At 39.3% G+C, this 21,702-nt stretch overlaps 2 protein-coding genes across 2 annotated transcripts in view; one reads left to right on the top strand and one right to left on the bottom strand.

The window, feature by feature from the left end:
* Window positions 1–9,636, top strand: part of LOC134658501 (uncharacterized) — a 54,103-nt gene extending 44,467 nt beyond the window's left edge. The window contains exons 13-17 of the mRNA XM_063514186.1: window positions 53–205; window positions 5,933–6,040; window positions 6,761–6,893; window positions 7,660–7,877; window positions 8,710–9,636. Coding sequence (XP_063370256.1) covers window positions 53–205; window positions 5,933–6,040; window positions 6,761–6,893; window positions 7,660–7,877; window positions 8,710–9,636 — 1,539 coding nt within the window. The remainder of the gene's footprint in view (window positions 1–52; window positions 206–5,932; window positions 6,041–6,760; window positions 6,894–7,659; window positions 7,878–8,709) is intronic.
* A 2,806-nt stretch (window positions 9,637–12,442) lies between these two features.
* On the bottom strand, window positions 12,443–20,215 carry LOC134658358 (uncharacterized). The gene is made up of 2 exons (XM_063513986.1): window positions 19,978–20,215; window positions 12,443–12,942 (listed from the first exon to the last, which is right to left on the bottom strand). The coding sequence occupies exons 1-2, from the start codon at window positions 20,177–20,179 to the stop codon at window positions 12,443–12,445; spliced, it is 702 nt and encodes a 233-aa protein (XP_063370056.1). The 5' UTR covers window positions 20,180–20,215.
* Between the last annotated feature and the right edge of the window lie 1,487 nt (window positions 20,216–21,702).

Genomic DNA, 21,702 nt, shown 5'->3' with positions numbered 1-21,702 from the left:
CACAATTCTGAGCTCCCATAAAACTCGTGTGACACAAATTTTGCAACCACAGGATCAGATCCCAGATCGATACAGTCCCGATATGGAAGCGCAAAGGATATTTGATAAGATGTTCGACGTAGACTCGAAAAAGTCATACGCCGTCGATTCGCCGCGTTGCGCGTACGATATAGACCCGTCCGATTGCGACGATAAGGCCTACCAGGTGATATATCGTAGAGCCGTCGCTGCCCCTTCAGATCAGACGGCGTGTTATGGTCGTATTTATCCCGTGATAAAACTAAGCAAGCATTAATCACTTTCTGTTTGTGAGAGATTAACGCTTTATCAGGTCTTTTCCGCGCGATAAATTTGACCATTATAGGCCCGCTCGTTTATCTATCCTTTCTTGCCACTGAAATAGTAGCAGCGATTGTTGGACGTTGAAATAGAAATAGTCATATAGAATGATGCCAACAAAACATACTGTGTCAAGGATTTCATCCGTAAAAGCAATAAGCTGACACTGCAATTCCACACCATTACGTAGATTTAAAATGCTCAATGACATATTCAATACTCAGATATTACTTTACAACTTTTGTTAAAACAGTTTTAAAATAAATATTTAGTACTTAAATAATATATTAACAATACTACTTTGTAATGTGAGTTAATATTTAATATGTATTCCTTTGTACAATTGCCAATTTTGATTTAACGAAATAACTTTACATATGAGGAGTGTCTTTTCAAAATGGTTTATTATTAGCGGTACTTCTAGAGAGAACCTTTCTCAAGAAAACTTAAGGTCCAATTTAGAAATAGATTCCCAGAAAAAATAAACCCTTTTGAAAAGACACTCCTTATATGAAATCTAGCAATCAATTTTCTTGATTCATAAAATATCAAACATTCCTGGGGCCTTATCATGATGTCTTATTGCGATTCTGTTTAGGACCTAAACTTAATTGCTAAGGCACGGAGTTATGCGACGTATGTAGCTCCGTCCTTTAGCAATTCAGTTTAGGTCCTAAACAGAATCGCAATAAGACATCATGGTAAGGCCCCTGATCGTGATTGCTGAACCACTTTTTGAGGAACAGTGCAAAAGATATACAAGCTATACTATTTCTAGTTGTTCGTAATGGCGTTATTGGTAGTGGCAAGGCAGGGCGTATAAACGAGTCATTTAGCGAGCCTCTTTAGTAGTCCTGCACGCATACGTTTATTTTGTCAGCTCTCGTTTGGTGTTAGTTTGCCTAAGTGCTTGGACGCGACATCGCTTACTGCAAACGCTTACGAGGAAATGCTAACTGGCGTGAAAATCCATGAAACTACGATTTGGAGTTCCCCAACTATTAAAATTTTACTAAAATGACAGTTCACTTGTCCCGATTTATGGAACCGCTCCGATGTAAGCAGTACAAATTTGGTACAAACAAACACAGGATTATTGTAACAGTTTTGAATGTGAATCATCGGTTAGTTTCACTAGGCTTATATCGACCGGGATATGAACCGTGATGACAACGAGTGTGAACGCGTCAGGTGGTAACGTTTTTTTTTTTTTTTTTATTAAAAATGGGCTTACTCGTGGCCACAGACTAGCCGAGGCGAAGACGTGGCCTACGATGGAGCGAGTCTGCCCAGAAGGTGCCTGTTCACCCTTGATTTAAAGGTTGCCGGGTTATATGAGCTCGGAAATATAGACGCCGGCAAGGAATTCCGTTGAAAGCGAACGCAGCCGACGCGCACAAATGAGGGTAGACCGAGCGCGGTCTACACAACTTTGACACCCACTTGCTATTCTTCAGTTATTACCCGTGAACAAGATGCATGTAACTGCGTCTAAATATCGGGAGCTCGAAAACACTACAAAAGGTAATCACGGTTCATATCCCGGTCGATATAAGTCTAGTGAAACAGGATTATTGGTTAGTAAAGTGGCCAGTAGGACTGTTATTTCAGGAAATAAAAAAATTCAGCTTAAAATTAAAGAGGTTACGGCGATTCATCTGATGGCCTACCGCGAATCACAAAAATCGAAATTTCGTTTTCTGCCTCTCTATCGCTCGACTATGCAAGTGATAGAAAATCCGATAACGAAATTTCGATTACCTACCTTGTTTTGCGGTAGGCCCTCTGTTGCGGCAGCGAGCGGAGTCACATGAACTTCCCGCCTCCTGGTACCGCCTGGGTTTTATTAACAAACTTATGTAATGACATTATAAGTACAATGGTAAATCTGTCGCTCTCGCTGGAGGAATTCGCAGCATTATGTGATTTTTGAGGAAGAAATAGTCGAGAACGGAACTGAAAATCATAACGTTTGTATTGTACGGACATAATGCCAGCCCACATTTTCTCCTATGCAGCTTGCTTTCGTTAGAAATAAGCATAAATACGAACACTTACCGAAACTTTAGTGCAGATCACAAATTCACTCTCATTTTTCACTAAAAATGTGATTCAAGTTGACGTAATGTTATGTCAATAAATATGAGCCAGCCAGTGTTAAAAAAGTTCGGTGTCGCTTCCAAAATTAAGGCATCCTCACACTCGACGATCTCGAAACCGTCGTAGGACTTTTATTAATTCGCCCTTGTCTCTAGTTGTTGTTTTGGAGTTCTGATCAGGTTAAGCTTCCTACGTGGATTAGTTAGTGTTTCAACTCTAAATGTCTTTATTTTGCATGTTGGTCGCGGTTCTCCCATTGTCGAGTACCCTGCATCACTATCGTGCATGATCCTTGTTTTAGGGTGATTCTATAAAATATGTTCCATTTATTTACATGAAAATACATTATTTGATGAGTCAATGTACGAATATTCTTGCTTAGCGTTCCTTACTTTACGAACTACATAGTACATCAACATTATTTTCATCACACGTGCGCAGTAAGCGTGCTTTTTCACGCAAGTGCAGCGGGAACTAAAGTCCATTTTACTTATCCCCCTCGTTGCACAATGTAACTGCTAACGTGTTAACCTGCGTTAGCAACGCGCAATAGATGATGACTCCAAAACTATTACCAAATTTTCGCTAACATACATAGGGGTCAAAAATAGCTCAGTGGCCTATAATTAGTCACTTAGATCCTAATCTGTTAAACAAAATCATCGTCTTCTTTATGCAGTCCGGTTGGCTACCGAAAGGATTGGCTACCATTCCCAGTGAGAAGGAAAAAAGCCGTTTAACATTTTACTGCCATATTTAAAATCGAACAACAACTCATAGTCTGGCCAACAATATTTGTCTATATTAAAAATGAAATACAAAATTTCTATAGCAGGCCTTTCTGCACCTGAATAGGCTGCCTTGCGAGGAAATTGCCGCGCGAAGCAGCTCGGTCTGTGGAGACGTGCCTGCCTCGCCAGAGGCATTGTGGCTAGGGCTTGCAATTCGAATATTCGAATATTCGAATTTGTCGAATATTCGACCTGTTTTGATATTCGAATATTCGGCCGCTCAGGTTTCGAATATTCGAATATTTTTTATTACTATAAAAAAATCTATGTCATCCGCTGTAGTTACAGTTTCTGTGTGTTTTACGGGTATTTACAGTGAATGAGGAACGGTAGGTACCCAAATACGAAGGAAATAATATTTTTACTGTATTCCTCTCGATAGACTCCGTGAATACAGTGAAACCTAACTCAATTTAAAAGAAAACGAAATTAAAAAGTATGTTATTTTTACGGTGCGTAAGTTTTAAGTTAAAGGGTCATTCTGTTTATTCAGTACGTTTAAAAAAGCGAATTTTTGAAGTCTAAACCTTGCCACTTATCGCAATTCTCAAATTTAATCATACCAACCCTGCCCAACTTTGTAATCTAACCATGCACCTTTAGCTGACGAATAATCCACCCAGTAGGTACTCAACTAACTTTTTCCCTTAAATATTCCAATATTATATAATTAGCCGACCATTATAGGAATAATAACTTGTCAAAACAAATAAAGTCAATAAAGATTCAAAATACAATGAAATTAAAGGCCTTTTTACAGGCTTCTGAGTGATTACAAGTTAATTTAAATCGGAAAATAATTACCTACTAAAAAAATATCTTACATACCTAGGTGTTTGGATGATTAAAGTTATATTATTTCACGCAACGACGCATTTATAATAAGTTTATTCTAGAAATATTAAATACGTCTAATTTTGGCGTTTTACTTGTTTTTATAAATGTGGGCATCTTGTAGGATGATAAAATCTAGTCAATTAAGTGGATTTCTGCCAAATATCCTTAGTTTTAGCAATATGTGAAAAGAGCTTTTGAATAAAACGATAATAAACCGATTTCTCGTTCCTTTTCTTATTTTTTATGATATTCGAATAATTATTCGAATATTCGAATACGTCGCCAGAAAAAGTCGAATATTCGAATATCTGAAAGTTTCGAATATTTGCAAGCCCTAATTGTGGCCGCGAGTGCGTTTGATTCGCCCGAGGCAGACCTCTACACAGGCCGAGCTGCTTCGCGCGGCAATTCCCTCGCGAGGCATATCGTTCTGTGTGGACCCGCCTAATTTAAAAATCTGTTTTTTTTTTTACTTTAATATTATTGTTGACCAAACTATAAATTTGTAGAATCATCCTGAAGATCTTCATTGTACGGTATCTTTCAGTAGTCGTTCGTTACCCCTAATCTAATTATGTCTCTAGTTATTTAAGTCATTTGGTTTAAATTAATGTGTCATTCAAATTTTATTTAATAAATATCATCATCATCAACATGATCTTCAAGCTTTCAGCTTTGTCGCGGTCATCGTATCGTCATGTTTCAGTTCTCGAAGCACATGAGGCCTTGTTTAGATACAGTTATTTACAGTACATATGGGGCTACTTTTCCGCACTAGTGCGTAAAATAGCACTTTTCGTGCGTATGTCGAAACTTTAAAGTGCCATATGTACTGTAAAACGTTGTTCGATACACGGGCGAATAGGTAATTCGCAACTCGTGTCGATTTAAAACACTCCCTTCGGTCGTGTTTTAATTTATCGCCACTCGTTTCGAATTTCCTCTTTTTCGCACTTGTATCGTAATAGTTATTTTCGAACGGAAAGTGCTCTTTCCCGCACGAGTTCGGGAAAGTAGCACCATATGTATACTGTAATAGATATTTTCTATAGTCTATTACATAATATGTATCTTAAAAGAATGTAAACATATGGCTCTATCATTCGGCCAATGACATAAACCTAAGATACAAAATGCTGTACCTTATTAGCCAAATGAATGAGACGCATGGTTTTTTGTTATCATAATTGGGGCATTATCTATGAAAGGGACCTTATTGTCGATGGCGCTTACACGCACAGCGTCGCGCGGCATTGTATTTATATCGGAGCATCGTTATCTATGAAAGGTCCCTTTTAATAGATAACATCACAATTTTGAAATCCATATGGAAGAGAGACTTCGATTTGTGTTTAAAGAAGGTCTTAGAGCTCTGCTTCTAATAGTTTGATGTAAATCGCCTACAAATAAATAAGAAATTTTTGTATTTACCGCGAGCCTCTGTTTTTAATTTTATATTTTAATGTTATAAAAAATTACATCAAAATTATACAAATATAATAAAAAGTAAGCTCTCAAAGTGTCACATTGGGGAGATTATTAACGTATTAATAATTTTCTTAATTTATAGGCTATAATTATAGCCCCATGGTTTTCAGTTTCCACCTGTATTTATATAAATAACTGTCATACAGTCGGCAGCAATAGTTGCTAAGCGGGCGAGGTGTTCAAAATAATCTTGACGTGACTTTATTGTTAAGAGAATAAGAGCGCGTCAAGGTAATTTTGAACACCTCGCCCGCTTAGCAACTATTGTTGCTGACTGTACAATCCTTTACCAGTTCATAGTATTTTGTAAATGTCTAATGTGGCACTTGCTTAACTAAAAACAAATCCTCGGAACTAATAGGTATTATAATTTGTAGGTTGTGCAAAAAAAAGACGGTTCGCAGAGGCAACACAGGCTTGCCCACGTGTCGGCTGCGGCTCTGAGGCATAAGTACGCTATACTGGAACATGAGTTGAGATTACAAGTAAGTTTTATTACATACTAGCTTTGGCCCGCGACTTCGTCCGCGTGGGTTTAGTAATTTGGGTAGCTTATTTTTTATCCAATCTGCTTTTTATCGATTCCCCGTACAAACTTCCACACCCCTTAAAGAATGACTTCTGGGATAAAAACTACCCTATGTCCTTCCCCGGGACTCAAACTATCTTTATACCAAATTTCAACTAAATCGGTTCAGCGGTTTAAGCGTAAAGAGGTAACAGACGGACAGACAGATAGACACACTTTCGCATTTATAATATTAGTATGGATTATGCTCATTATTACTGTGCCGTTCGGGTGCCAAAATGCCACATGGTCTTACATTGGTTCCGTTAACGTGTGTTAGGTTATTCCTCCTGCCCAATTTATTAGTATACGCGATTAAGTTCCGTTAAACTAATAATAATTTCTGAAAATCGTGAAAGTTTTAATTAGTATTTTATACTCACCAATGTTTTACCAAAAAGGGGTATAAAACCGAACACCCGACACATGTATCACTACATAGTATAAAACAAAGTCGCTTCCCGCTGTCTGTCTGTCCCTATGTATGCTTAGATGTTTAAATCCACGCAACGGATTATGATGCGGTTTTGTTTTGAATAGACAGAGTGATTCAAGAGGAAGGTTTATGTATAATTTGTTAACCCGTGCGAAGGCGGGGCGGGTCGCTAGTTTACCTATAAATCGTCTCATTTCCCAGAAATCTTTATCAGAGGAGTGCGAAGACTTGGGAGTAGACTCCCCCTCCGCATCAGAGCTGTTTCCCGAAGCGGAGCTGCTATTTGCCAACTCACCCGCTCATGAGCACAACCAAGAACATCAATCGCACACCCGTAAGTACCTCATGTGTTCGGAAAAACATCGTGAGATTATCGGTGAAGAAATTCAAATTGGCAATTGGGCTAGCTAGTGTGGCTCCCCTAAACCTCTTGTACAAAGAGAGGAGACGGGGCCCGTTTCTCAAAAAGCTTGTAACTTGTAATGTGGAAGTCCCTTTCTAACAAAAGCTGCCAAAAAGTGTCAAGTTACAAGCTTTTGAGAAACGGGCCCATGTAGCCGTAGTTACGCATCTATAGGTAGGCTAAATTTAAAAGTGGAAAAATTACTGTCTTGGGTGAGATTTAACAAACAAACGTTTTAGAAGTAGATGACGCTAGGAGTCGAAAGATTCGCTGGTTATGGATGAGGTCTTGGTGGCAATTGGCAGCGCCCTGGAGTATCGATCCGAGGCCGCGAGTGCAAGTCACAGCCAAGGCAGTAATTTTTCCACTTTTAAATTTATTCTAACCCTAATAGCATCGTTCGTAGACGTTTCTGCTGGTTAAAAATTAATTTGTAGACTGCTGAAAATGATAGTATGACCACAGGGCGGACACGCCATACATCAAAAATGATTTGCGTTTATGTGTCGCGGCACGTCTGTACACGCGTCATTGAGTTTCTGACGGAATCCTGACATGCTCTCAGTAGAGCGACTTACGCACACATTCATGTCGCGGCCTGTGCCGGCGAGGTAATCCGAATCGGGGCGGGGCGGTGCGTGTCCGTTCTGTATGATAATATTATTTATTCTGTGGTATGACTGTCTTTTTATTTCAGCTCAACCCCACCAAAGCTCGATACCCCAACCGGACATGGACGATCAGATCGCGACGGACCACCTGATCCCGCGCGAGATGGACGTCAGCCTCGGCCTGGCGGACGTCGGCATAGTGGCCGTCAGCGAAGACGGGAGCGCCACCATAGCGTTGGATCAGGAGGAGTTCGCGAGGTCACATCCCAATACGACGTTCCATAGCGAACCGACGGATGGAGAGGTGAGATTACTTACAGGGATGTTGCGAATATCAACCGCAACCGCGGAACTTCCGCATTATTTTCAACATCCGCATCCGCATAAAATCGATGCGGATTTAATGCGGATGCGGATGTGGAACAGGTCGGTACAGGAACGTTTTAGCATCGGCGTAAGTGCTAGACTGCTAGGTAATTGTAGTCATTAGCCAATAAACCTATTAGAAATTAGCAGTCAAGCGTGAGTCGGACTTAATGTACGGAACCCTTGGAACGCGAGTCCGTCTCGCACTTGGCCTGTTTTGGCGGTCTGGCCTAGTGGGTAGTGACCCTGCCTGTGAAGCCGCGGTCCTGGGTTCGAATCCCAGTAAGGGCATTTATTTGTGTGAGCACAGATATTTGACCCTGAGTCTTGGTTGTTTTCTATGTATTTAAGTATTTGTATATTATATATATCGTTGTCTGAGTACCCACAACACAAGCTTTCTTGAGCTTACCGCGGGGCTTAGTCAATTTGTGTAATATGTCCTATGATATTTATTTATTTATTTATTTATTTATTTATTTATTTATTTATTATTAAAAAAAATATTACTAAAATGTAATATTTGATATTTTTTATGTACCTATCTTGACATCCGCATCCGCATCCGCGGATGTGAGCCTTTAAAAATCCGCATCCGCATCCGCGGATGTCAAAAAATCGGCATCCGCAACATCCCTGATTACTTATATACTGGGCTTGTCTGCGCCGATATTTGCGCCTCGAAAGAATTCCGTTATTATATATAGATAGATTAGGTAATAATAGTTTTATTATGGTTTTACTAATACATATAACCTGCTTCATTTCAGGTGCAACCCTTTACGATAGCCGGGATCAAAGGCCGCCACATCACTTCAACGATATTCCACTCCAACAGCGCGCCGGCCACGGTGCTGATGACCGCCCCTCAGGCCACCGTCATCTCGCAAGCCCCAGAGCACAGCGTCAAGTACGAGATAGAAAATATGATCAACTCCATGCCCGGCTCCCACAACAACGATATCAACCTCTCCTCGGTCCTGGTGAAAGACGACGGTTTGACCAGGTTCGACAACATCCTCACGGACTCCAGGGAGCTGCACTTGACCAACACGGCGTCCGCCATCGTGCACTCTTCGGGCAACGCCACACAAGTCATCAGGCGAGTCTGCTACGACGACAAGCGAGAGAGAGATGCCAGGTACCTCATCGACGAACCCGACAACCTAATCGCGGGCGACGACGCGAAAATGATCGCCGAGGACAGCAGGGACGCGACCCTCGAGTCCATGGCCGACGGGTCCAGCCCGGAGCGGCACGCCGAGCTGTTCTGGGAGTCCAACTCGGCCTCCGAGCGCTCCGAGGGCAGGCGGCCTCTCGACTTCAGCAGCGACAGCGACAAGGGCTGCAAGAGCCCCTTCGACGAGACCAACTCGACGGACTCGAGCGGCGTCGGCCCCATGAGGCTCGACTCCGTGATCAAGGAGGCGCGGACGCGCGAGCGGAGCGGTAGCGGCGACGGGTCGTCGGCCGACGACGCGCCGCCGCTGCGCACGTACCCGCCCAAGCGGCCCTACCACGAGGCCGAGGCGGAGCGGAGCGTGTCCGGCAAAACCAGGGCGGGGGAGCGCTCCCCGGGTGTGCGGCGGCGCGTGGTGCGGCGCGGCTGCCCCTGCTGCCCCGGCGAACCCCAACCGCCCCCGCCCCGCCCCAAGAAGCCGCGCCAGCGGAAACCCACGCTGGACTTCAACACCTGAGCACAAAACAGATACAGTACAGAAATCAATCTACATACAAAGTGCGCTCGAACAACATAGACACTGCTCACGGACACGATATCTCGGACCGGTTGGGACCAGTCCGAGCGCGAGTGCCATCCGCTTGAGGCACGCGTCTGTGAACTTTTTTGTGCAATAATGGAGAAACAAAAATAAAGTTATTATAACTGTTCAGTGGACGGTTGTTTAAATTCAACATTAAACGGTGAATTGTCATTTTTTAAGCTACCAGTGGTTTACGAAATGTTGTATCTGCTTGTATTTCGATGGTTCGTTTTAACGTTAAACAGACAGGTAGGTAGGTGAGCACCCCGCCCCGGCCACTACTAGATACGAGTGCCACTACCACAATAGTTTTTTGTGCATAAGTCATAGTTGACAACCCTAGAGCGACCGCCGAGCGTAGGTATGAAAAGTGAAGTACATACATGTGATTGACTTCTGTACTGTATCTGTTTTGTGACCTGAGAGCCGAGCTCCGCCCGCTTGACTGATATGCGATCTCAACCGCGAGGTTCCGACTCTTTTGTAGATGTAATATAAATAACAAAGTTGTTAAATTGTTTTGTATATAATTTTTAGATGTAAGCACGCGTTACCTCCGTTCGCGGCAGATTCGGGGGGTGATTTATTTTGTTGAAGTTTTAAGTTCAAGTGGTCGATTTCTAGATGTTAAACGTATGATTTTCCGCGGTCGGTTCGAATAGGGTATCTTATTTTTTTGACGGGGCGCCCCGAATGATTTGTGAAACTTTTGTATTTAATTGTTAAAATTTTCTTCGTGTAATATATCCGTATACATATTGTATTGATATGTGCTTGTATAAAAATATATTTCTATAGGTGACCTCCATTTTAGTGTAAGCGTTTCCGATAGAGATTACGGGCCATGCCATACTCATTGTGAATTTATTCCTTTCCGCATTAAATGTAACTTTAATTTTACGTGTAGTTGTATTTTTCGCTCGACGTGTATCGTTTCGCCTCCATCCGTACGTCCCACAAACTGTATCATACCGTAGCTTAAGTTGATTACCAACTTCCAGGGGAAAACTGCACAAAATGTTTTTTTAACGTACGTCTGACTGCGATTTATTTTTGAGACTTGATTTTTCTAAAAAATAAACGTTCGGTGCCAAACCGTAGTCGACTCTGCGCTTGCGTTCCGTGGACGCCGCTCCTTAAACTGGTTTAACTGGAGAATGTGTTGATTTAGTGTGAATTTGGTATTCATAGTGTAAAATTAAATTGTGTAAATAATAGATTTTGTCCCCCGCTTTTGTCTCGGGGACCGTCTAGTCACTATACCGGTAATACTAGTATAAATATGGTGGTTCCGAGGCCGACAGAAGTCTTGATTCCAACAGGCATCGCGCAGTATTGACGCTTTTGTACATAATGCCCGAGGTTTGAACGGCGCAGCTCCTCGGGTAACGCGTTGTACATAAAATATATTAACATAAGCCTTACGGCCGTATTATAGTGAAATATAATGTAACTGGCGTCATTACGCCCGACTCAATATAATCCATAGTTCAGAAGTTACTTCAGTAGACGTATAAATAGTGTATTGGTTAATGTGAGATAGTTTCTTATCGTCGAGCCCTGAGGCAATATTTTCTCGTCTTTCAGTCTTTCGAGAAATTGTCATAATTTTTTCTCGGTATCTGCCATTTTTAAAATTAAGGTTCAAATTTTGTATAATCAAATTGTTATTGTTCAGTGGGCGTCGGCTTTACGATATTATCTATGATTTCAGTATTCCGTTATGTTATTTTTCACATACATTAGTAGAAGTTTATAAAATATAAGATATACAATGGAACTAAATGTGTATAGGTTTCATCGTTTATTTTTAAATCGCCAAATTGTGTTTCCGTGAATTTATGTGGACATTATTTTTTAAAAATGCTAAAGAGAAAATGATCATTAAAACTTATCTATTAAATAATTTTGGTGTTTAATTTACAGTTTAAAACTTAAATACAATGTATTAATAGTTAATTGTTTTACAATGCACAATGGGGCAAAGTTTTTGTTTAACCTCTGGTGCTAATGAACCACAAGCGTAGCGAGAGTAGAAAAGTGGAATCTTGAGCGTTGCGAGGATTTCAAAGCACGAGAGTTAAACAAACTTTGCTACCAAGTGAAATACAAAAATTTTCACCATACCAAAGGTAAAACATTACACATCAAATCCAAATTAATGGTATTAAATATGTATCATTCGAAATCATCACTCTAAAGTCAATTCTATCAGGCAATGAGGAAACAACTCAAAATTTGCATCTAATTACTTTGCGACTCTTGTGGATAAAATTCAACTTTAAAAGAGAGTCATTACAAGCTAGTGTGGTGAAAAATAAACTTCTTATTATAGGTACTACTTATTTCAAATAAAACACTAGAAAGTTACCAGGAGCAGTCGCCTCTGATTGGTACATCTAAAGTCAATACAGTAATATAGTTTTGGTATCTAAACAAACTAAACTAAACCTTTTGACATCAATCAAGAACCTAAAGCCTACATTTTTGTACTTTTGTACATAAGTACGGCTACCATCAGTTTGTCACTGACATAAACGCCGTCGAGAACGTAATTTACTTTCTATAAATCTCGCTCGTACTCGAAGAAAGTAAATTACGTTCTCGTTAGCGTAAATGTCAGTTTTGACACTGTCAGTGACTTATGGTACGGGCTCTGAGGCACATACTCGTACGCATAACACAACACATTCAAAGTTCACAATTCACACTGGTCCAATGATCGACTTATCACTGAACTTTAGACATGATCACTCCAATTCCTCTTATCCTTAATCTTTTTCATAACCCCCAACACCTCAATCCTGAACTCCAGTCTCTCGTCCTCACTATACTTCACCACCGTTGGCAACAGCGAAGCGAAAAATGCCTCATCTTCATTCATAACTCTTGCCTCATTGTCTTCAACTTCCACAAAATCTATACCGTTATCATAACTTTTCTCAGGCTCTTTAATAGGCACGACGTATTCTTCGGTATAATCTACCTTCTTTCTCTTTCTGGGCGTGTAAGTTTCTTCTTGTTCCTGCTTAAGATAAGATACAGGTACCTCGTTAGATTCGTCGCTGGATTCTTGGGTAAAGTTAGTGTTAACCTCTTCTTCAGGAATGTCGATGACTTTTAACAGGAACGATAAGTTTTTGTAGAGGAGATATCGTTTCTTTGGCTTCCCCATTTTGACTTTGAGAGATTTGACGAACGTGTCTCGAATGTTGGTCCATTTGTTTAAGATGTGTTCTCCTGAAATAAATAGAAAATAAGTTAGGCGTGGAATTAAATTGTACCTAACACCACAGACTACATATATACAGACGCTGCTATCCCATACATTCAAATGTGACCGCCTAAAAGCGCACCATTACCAGATGGCGTCACTGAAAAAGCACTGTTGCCTATCATGGATACAAGATGGCGCTGTGTCACATCCAAATCATAGAATTCCTAACGACATCTATACGTCTTCATTGAAAGTTAGTAGACATATGTCGTTGCCAACGATTAGAAGTAATCAACAGATGTCGCTTTATAGCGTATTGAATAAATCATGAATCTAGTTTAAAACTGGATCAAGCATGAGGGGTGGAAGGAAATGACCGAACAGGATAGTCTTATGTATCTTTCAGTATGAGTAAAGAGAGTTCGGGCACTTAAGGAGTACAGGGAGGGAAGGGAGAGGCAGGGTACAGAGAAATAGCGTAGCCAAACGGTATAACCATAAAGTAATTTCGGAAAACGATACTGTGGTGATGATAATATTTATATATTATAAGAATGCTACATAAGTCTTGCCGAAACTATTTAAACCGGCTGAAAATAAATACCTGTCATAATAATTTTGCGCATGCTACCATTGGTGCATGGCAAAAGGATTAGACATTACTACTGGCGTAAGTCCGTCTATATGCCACCATGCCACTGGTACTTGAGCGTTTCTTTATATTTTTTTAATCCAATTGCTCAAAAAGTTTAGTTTTTGTAGCTGCAAATCGTGCGTAAAGTTTGATTTTTTTACACTAGTGCTAAAAAGTAATCTGATTGATACATTTTAAATAAATGAGTATTATGCGAGACCCGCTTATAAATGACCCACCTGAACAACGCGCGATTGGGCATAAAGGAGTATTATTCGAGACCCAATAGTATTACTTGAACAGCGCGCGACAGAATGAAGCTGACGTTCATACAATACACTTTATACACTTAATATAAATGTAATTAATTAGATATATATCAATATAATGAAATAACAAAAGATTCATGTTTTTTTACATATAGCTGGTCAACCAAATCTTGTCAGTAAAATAAAGGCGCGAAATTCAAATTTTCTATGGGACGATATCCTTTCGCGCCTACATTTTTCAAATTTGCCGCCTTTTTCTACTGTCAAGATCTGGTTGACCATGTATAATTATATGTTCTGAAAATTAATTTTATTAATTTTAATAATACAATTTCTCTTCAATTGGCATAATGCTGACAACAGTGACAACAGAATCCACATTGAAAAAAATGGCAATTAAAAGTAAAACTTTTTTTATTCCCTTCCCGCCTTTTTTATTCAACATTTAAAGTGATTTATGTTTGTAAGTAATTGCCAAGAAAGCATAAGTTATTAAATAAAAATGAGTGATTCAGACGATTTTGGAGTTAATTTAACGCCACCAGATATCAAAGCAAAGGCATCCGTTGTAAGTGACAGGGCTATAACCGCGAAAATCGAATTTTGCAAATTGCGGGCATTTTTCTCTGTCACTCTAATTACGCCTGCATTGGAGTAAAAGAGAAAGATCCCCGCAATTTGCGAATTTCGGTTTTGGCGGTAGCCCCTCAGTATATTTCCGGAAAAATCGAAAGCTCGGTACTCGTGCAAAATGACATACTTCTCGCACTTATATCGAAAACTACTATTTTTTGCCATTTTTTATATTGTGATCTTTTTTGCCACTTTTGTGTTATTTGTACTCAAATTCACGAGCTCTTTCGATCCTAATGAGATAAAATACCTCAATTCATGCTCAATTCACTCTTATCGTGCCTTCTAAAAATTTACGATACAAGTTGCATTGCAATAACTATAAAAAAGTAACTGATTTGACTAGTACGAAAATACCCTATTGTAACAATACGATGCGACGTTGTCGAGTTAAACTGGACTCGCTTCGCAGTAACTCATAGCAGTTTGGCAACGTCGCGTCGTGCTTTTATTTTTAAGCAACAGATTTGTACATGATTTGTACCATCTTAGTACCTATACATACAAAGATATGTTTTCATAACGTTCCTTTTCAACTTCTCCCATGGCAAAACCCGTACCTATCAAACCTGAAATTATTATACAAAAGCATTTAATGTTTGTTTTAATAAACTTTTTCTGTTATAATTAGAATAAATATATCTAATTTTGCGTATATTGACCAGGCAGGTGTTTGTATCACTAATTATGTGACCTATAAGTATAGACAGACAACAGCGTGCACAGAAACGTCAAAAACGGCATCAAGTAATGATTATTGCTATTTTAAAATTAGTCCCCTACTTCAGGGTAATGTTATACGCCTGTTCCTTAAAAAAGCTGAGGGCCTACCGCGAACCACGTTCGACGTGTTGCCTCCCTGTCACACTTACGTACGAATTTACAAGTGCGACAGAGAGGCAACACGTCGAACGTGGTTCGCGGTAGGCCCTCAGAAATGGACACTGAGGCATAATTATCATTATTTTGGAATTTAAGTACTATATAATATTATTTGTAGTCTTTTGGAATATCATATTTTATTTGAACTAATAATATTGTATAATAATAAATCATAAAAGCTCTATTTAGGGACAAGAAAGAACTTTCAACGGCAACACTAAAAATAAACTGTCAAATAGTCAAGTCGCCACAAAGCGGCACCGCGTTTGTTGGTTGCCTTTGCTTTGTTTCTGTTTATACAAACTTATTAATTTCATATTATAGCTTCATTTGAACTATAGTACAAGTACGTGAATAGAATACCTAGACGTGTCTTGCTTGGTGCAGTTGCGTAGGTATGCTAAAAGGAAAGTTGGAAGACCGATGTGGCGCTTTAAAGACTGTGCTAAGCGTGACATGTGCCCAAAATGTGGGAGGTCGTGCCGCTCACGCATCGGCCTCCACAATCACCAAACCCGTTGTCTAAACAGCAATGCATAAATCGTCTGCAATAGACGAAAAGACCTGTGATGATGACGTGAATTGCCGATGTAGTAACGGAACACTACTAATGGTAAAACCTACATATTAATCTGACAGTGTCTACTGTTTGCCAATAAATGATAAAATTGATAAAAAATTAACACTTCAGGTAAGTTTGTTTTGAATACAAAGGTTAATTAAATAATTTATCACCACACCAACTGGTAAAGGCCCCCTTGATTGTTCAAATACTAATGAGAAAATTGCATTTATGATTTATCCCACATGTGGGGCAAAGTAATCAGATCTAAATTTTGAGTTTCCTTATGTTAGCTGGTAGAATTTACTTTTAAATGATGATTTTGAATTATAAATTCTTTATAATGTTCATGTGGATTTGATTTTTTTGGTATTTTATAGTTGGTATTTTCCCTGCATTGGCATGGTGATAAATTCTATGTTTCATTAGGTGGCAATGTTTGTTTAACCCTCGTGCCTTGAATTCTCACAACGCTCAAGATTCCACTTCTCGAACCACTCGCTACGCTCATAGTTCAAATCTTCTGCTTGCCCTGGAATCAACATTAGCATGAGCGGTTAAACAACTGCTTTGCCCCCTTGCCCACTAATAACTATTGTCAAGTTTTATTTTAACCCCCCATGCTAATATTGATACCCGAGCAAGCAAAAGATTCCAAAGTATTTAGAGTTAGAGCAAGAAAGAAGAAAGGTACGTCATAATTTCAAAGATGTTTGACATTTAAAATAACACATGTACTGCGCAGGCGATCAATATCGCTGCATACTTTTCTTGGTCTAAATCTATACAATGGTTAGTGTTTGCAAACAGACTCCAATGTGAAGGCAATGTGTATTAAACTTTATTGTGATATTATTACATTTTATATATAAAAAATATGTTTCTGATTTCAGGACCCAGCCTCTAGCCACTAGAAGTTACAATGTATGCAACAAGAGAGTGAAGATGAAATAGTCAATGCATCTCTGTACAGTCGCCATCAGATATATCGGAACGGCCAAGGTGTTCACAATATCTGAACACGCACTCTAACGCCCTGACAATAGAGGCGTGTTCAGATATTTGTGAGCGCCTTGGCCGCTCCGATATATCTGATGGCGACTGTACCACAAGTAAAATATTTTGAGTGGAAGATGGTTGAGATTGATTCCTGTTTCAACGGACAGACACATGCTATGAAGATTCTCTTAAAAATAATAAAATACAATTAATAAATTCAATGTTTAACATGATAGTGACTTTATTTTGTCTACCGACTAACAACCAATTTGTTCAATGCTGGCGGGCAATGGCGGTAAACTTAAATATTTGATGTGGTATGAAGCTAAATGTTTTGAACATAATGGCAAGCCACTAAAAAGTTTTAATCCTAGATTAGCCATTAAACTGTGGCTGCCAGTCTGATTTGTTAATTGTTATATAAGTACAGTCAGCGTCATATAGTAGGTAGCATCCAAAGTATTCAAATATTTCGGTACACCATATTATTTGTATGGCGTACTGAACTATTTGAATACTTTGGATGCGACCTACTATACGACGCTGACTGTACTTAATTTAAATATATATAAATTGTATATTATTTCTACGGCCTCCTAGCTAGTCAGTAGTGACAGTGACCCTGCTCTGCTATGTGCTATGAAGTAGGAGGTCCTGGGTTCAAATCCTCATAGGACATTTATTTGTTTTTTAATTGTGTGTGTATATATTAATGGTCTATATCTATTCCCATCTGTCCACACCTCTTGTATGGCGGCGGGGACAAATGGGCCACCACCATGGGACACCATATTAATACACTTTTAGGGGGATCCAAACCTAGGACTTCCAGCTTTGATATGATCATAAAATATAAGATATGTATGTATTTACATTTACACATTGTATTATTGCTCTCATACATATAGGGATATTTTTTTAAATGTCGGATGTCTCTTCTCTTTTGAGCATGAATAGAAGCAGGGGATAACTGACAGAACGGGATAGTCTTATGTATCTTTCAGTAGGAGTAGCAGCGAAAGCGCTATTATTGTTTGTCCTTGTCACAGTCTCACATCTTGTTTTATTCCCCACCGTAAATTGACCACCGTGATTGGTCGAATTCATTTGTTGCCCACCATAACAAATGCAATGCGACGCTATGATTGGTCGAATTTACATGTTTTGTCCCTCACGGAGGCACGCGTACACCACTTCTATAGGATGCTACCTTCTATGCTTTTGAGCAAGTTTTTGTCACCTGCCCTGCTATTCAAACTACTCAAGAATTTACAATGTTTTGTTACCAAGTAGGTCGATTAGTGTAAGACTGTCCTAAAATATATGTATAGCTATATGAGGACAATTTTGTAATGCGTAAGGTTAAGTAAATTAATATACAAACAGCAACACTCCTAACTGTACATCGGTACAGTTAACACTTAACAGTGTGGCTGATGATACCATGTAGGTTTAATATATTTTAATTATTATCACGTTTCTAAGAACAATAGTACATTATTGTCGAGGTTCGGAAGTAGCTACTTGCAAGCTGAGGATTCGTTTTAAACGGACGACCTTGGGAGTCCGTTTAATTGAATCCGAAGCCAGCAAGTAGCCTTCCAGCCGAGTCATATATAGTGCTTTTCTCAAAAATGGTGCAAGAGATATTTTACAGAAGCAACGTTCTAATTTTCACAGAGAAAAGTAAAACCATTAAAAAGATTTGCTTGCCGCCTTTAAAAAAAATAGAAGTGTATTTTTCTGCTGAAAATACGCCAACGTATTTGAGACACCTAAATAGTCGCGGTACCAACATTATATTAATAATAAGTGCTGATCATCTGTTCGGCTGTTTAATGGACCTATGCCTTCATTTGATATGGCCATTTAAAGTTTTAAAAAGTTTGGAACTCGTTTAATAATGGAATTTGTATGCAACATTGCAGTCCCGAAATCGAGACAGCAATGTTTTTAACTTTTTAATTTTTAGAATGACCATAAACTACACACTTCGCGACCTATTTTTTAACCGGCAACGTCGACTTTGCCGTCCATTTTTGAGAAAAATTATATTATTTATTACTTAATAATGTTGATATGTTGTCTGTGATATGATCATAAAGTATGAGGATTTACTACAGTGACATCTATTGATAGTCTTTCTCAAACAATCGAGCTATTTAGTGTGTTACAACGGCAAGAAACTAACTGTCTAGTAATGCGATAGATGGCGCTTAGAATAGTTCATGCCATTATTTATTTATTTTTTTCTGCGTCGATTTACTATGTGTAAATGGATGTTTTAAAAGGTTTTTGTTGTAATATGCTAAATAAATTAGAACTATACATGTTAATTTAAAAATTGGCAAGATTTGAAATAACACAAATATATATTTAGGCCCAATGGTGCTCTGAGTGACATCTCTTGGATTTTTGTGGAACTAAGCGAGGCTTGTATGGGCCGATTATTACTTTATGCTAACACCTATGAAATCCGTGTTTTTTTAAACCGTTCACACGAGTTTGACACTGATAATGTGAGTTACATTATCAGTGTCAAACTCGTGGGAACGGTACAGAGCAGATGTGACCATATGGTCCCTCGAACCGGATTTTTTAAATAGCGATTTTTATCTTAGTTCGAATAAAATCATGATTAATATCATGACCATTTTTCGTCATTATGTAGTGATACAATACGTGCGCTGCTAAAATCTTAATATTAGGTAGGTATATTAGGAACTTTTTTTTTCATATAGAAAAATGATTAACGAAATAAAATAATCAATATACGAAAAATGCAATTGTGGAATTAAAAATGTCCTTGTAGGTACTACATTTGATTTTCTTATCGACACATTACATACATTACTCATGAATGACCTTAGCTAAAGATAGAGAGCGGATATCGACCCGACACGTCACGATACGATACGATAACGTCACGCTATAAAACAACCCAAAACACACCCAGTATCTAAGTAATAAGTCTCAAAACTGTTTACCACTGAACTTCCAATAACCTCAATCAACAATCAACCTAAGACACACCCAAAGTGAACCCAAATACTAAGCAATAAGGATCAAAATCGCTTACCCGTAATCCGTTTTTCCTCAGGCGTCATACTCTCGTATTTCTCGTCCAAAGACGCGAAAATTTCCTCCCAAGCGTGCCTTCTTTCTATTCTGTCCTTATAGTTTTCCAACGTTTTATCCCATAAGCATGGTCTTAATTCGACCCCACGAATTAATTCAACCACATCGTATTTAAAATCTCTTGGTTTGTAGAATTTAGGCATTTTTAACGTAAAATCAACGCGCTAAATAGAATGATTGTTTACGATTTACGTCTTGTTTACTGTTGTAAAGACGGCACGTCACTGGCGTTCGAGTCGGCTCGTGGGACGCTCGTGCGTTATCGCGTCGTGTCGTGCGAGCGTCCCTGTCTGTCGCATGGTGAAGAGTGGGATGGTCGAGACGAGGGGGAGGGCAAACTTCCGTTCCGTCTCGTGTTTCGTGACGGGTGTAACTACCGAGTACCGGTTCACGTTACGAAGTTACTTCGCTCGCATTCCTGATGGTTTGTAATAGCACAGAATAAATAGCATATTTAAAGTAGCTAAGTGTCTATCATAACATGGTTTCTGCCATGTTTCTGCACAACTTGATGATCTATGTCCTAAACTAGTGGCTCTGTAAGCTGTAGACCTCGTGATAAGCTTAGAAAATGTAAAAAAAATACAAGTAGGTAGGTAGGAATTGTACTTCATTGAACCATTATTACTATTATTAGGTAGGTACTCGTATCAGTTAAAATATCACAGTGATCTGACAATAGTCTTAAGTGCCATATTATACCGTGGGCACCCGTGGGGTTAAGGCACTGGCGCGGCGCTTTATACCTACCAATTTCTACCATTTTGAACTTTTCCTAAAAAACAAAACGACAAAAAAAAACTATCTAACTATAAGTACCGAAAAATTTCACGAGAATCGGTTGAGAAATACCTGCAGAGGCGAACCTCCAGACATACGAAAGCATTTTTGCACAAGCTGAAACGGACACCTTCGCTAACGCTCGATCAATAACATGGTTCCTGTCATATGTCTGCACAATTTGAGAAACTAAATTGAGCTCTTTTATTATATTAAGTTTATTTTTTTATCAAATAAGAGCACTGTTATTATAGGTAGGTACCTACCTAATACTCTGACTACTCTGTAGTTAGGTATGTAGTGTTGTGTTCCTGATGGTAGGTAAGGTTTCCATTGCTCCCAAGGGAGAAATCCTTTATCCTTGTAACCTTGTATGATCAGTAACGCGCTTTTCCCCAAAAAATTGCAGGCGCTCGGATCATAAGCTGCGTTGGCCGCTTAACATCAACAAGCGGGCCGCACGCTTGTTTGCCACCGGCGTGGTATAAAAAACTTCATCAGTAGCAAAAAAAACACACAACCATGCTGATGGTCAGCGGTTGCCGTAACCTTTAGACGCCAGCAAACCTGTTCACTCCTTTTTAGGGTTCCGTACCCAAAGGGTAAAAACGGGACCCTATTACTAAGACTCCGCTGTCCGTCCTTCCGTCCGTCCGTCCGTCCGTCCGTCCGTCTGTCACCAGGCTGTATCTCACGAACCGTGATAGCTAAACAGTTGAAATTTTCACAGATGATGTATTTCTGTTGCCGCTATAACAACAAATACTAAAAACAGAATAAAATAAAGATTTAAGTGGGGCTCCCATACAACAAACGTGATTTTTGACCGAAGTTAAGCAACGTCGGGCGGGGTCAGTACTTGGATGGGTGACCGTTTTTTGCTTGT

Source organism: Cydia amplana, chromosome 22 (genome assembly GCF_948474715.1).
Source record: "Cydia amplana chromosome 22, ilCydAmpl1.1, whole genome shotgun sequence".
Lineage (NCBI taxonomy): Eukaryota > Metazoa > Arthropoda > Insecta > Lepidoptera > Tortricidae > Cydia > Cydia amplana.
This window is presented reverse-complemented; position numbering and strand designations above follow the sequence as displayed.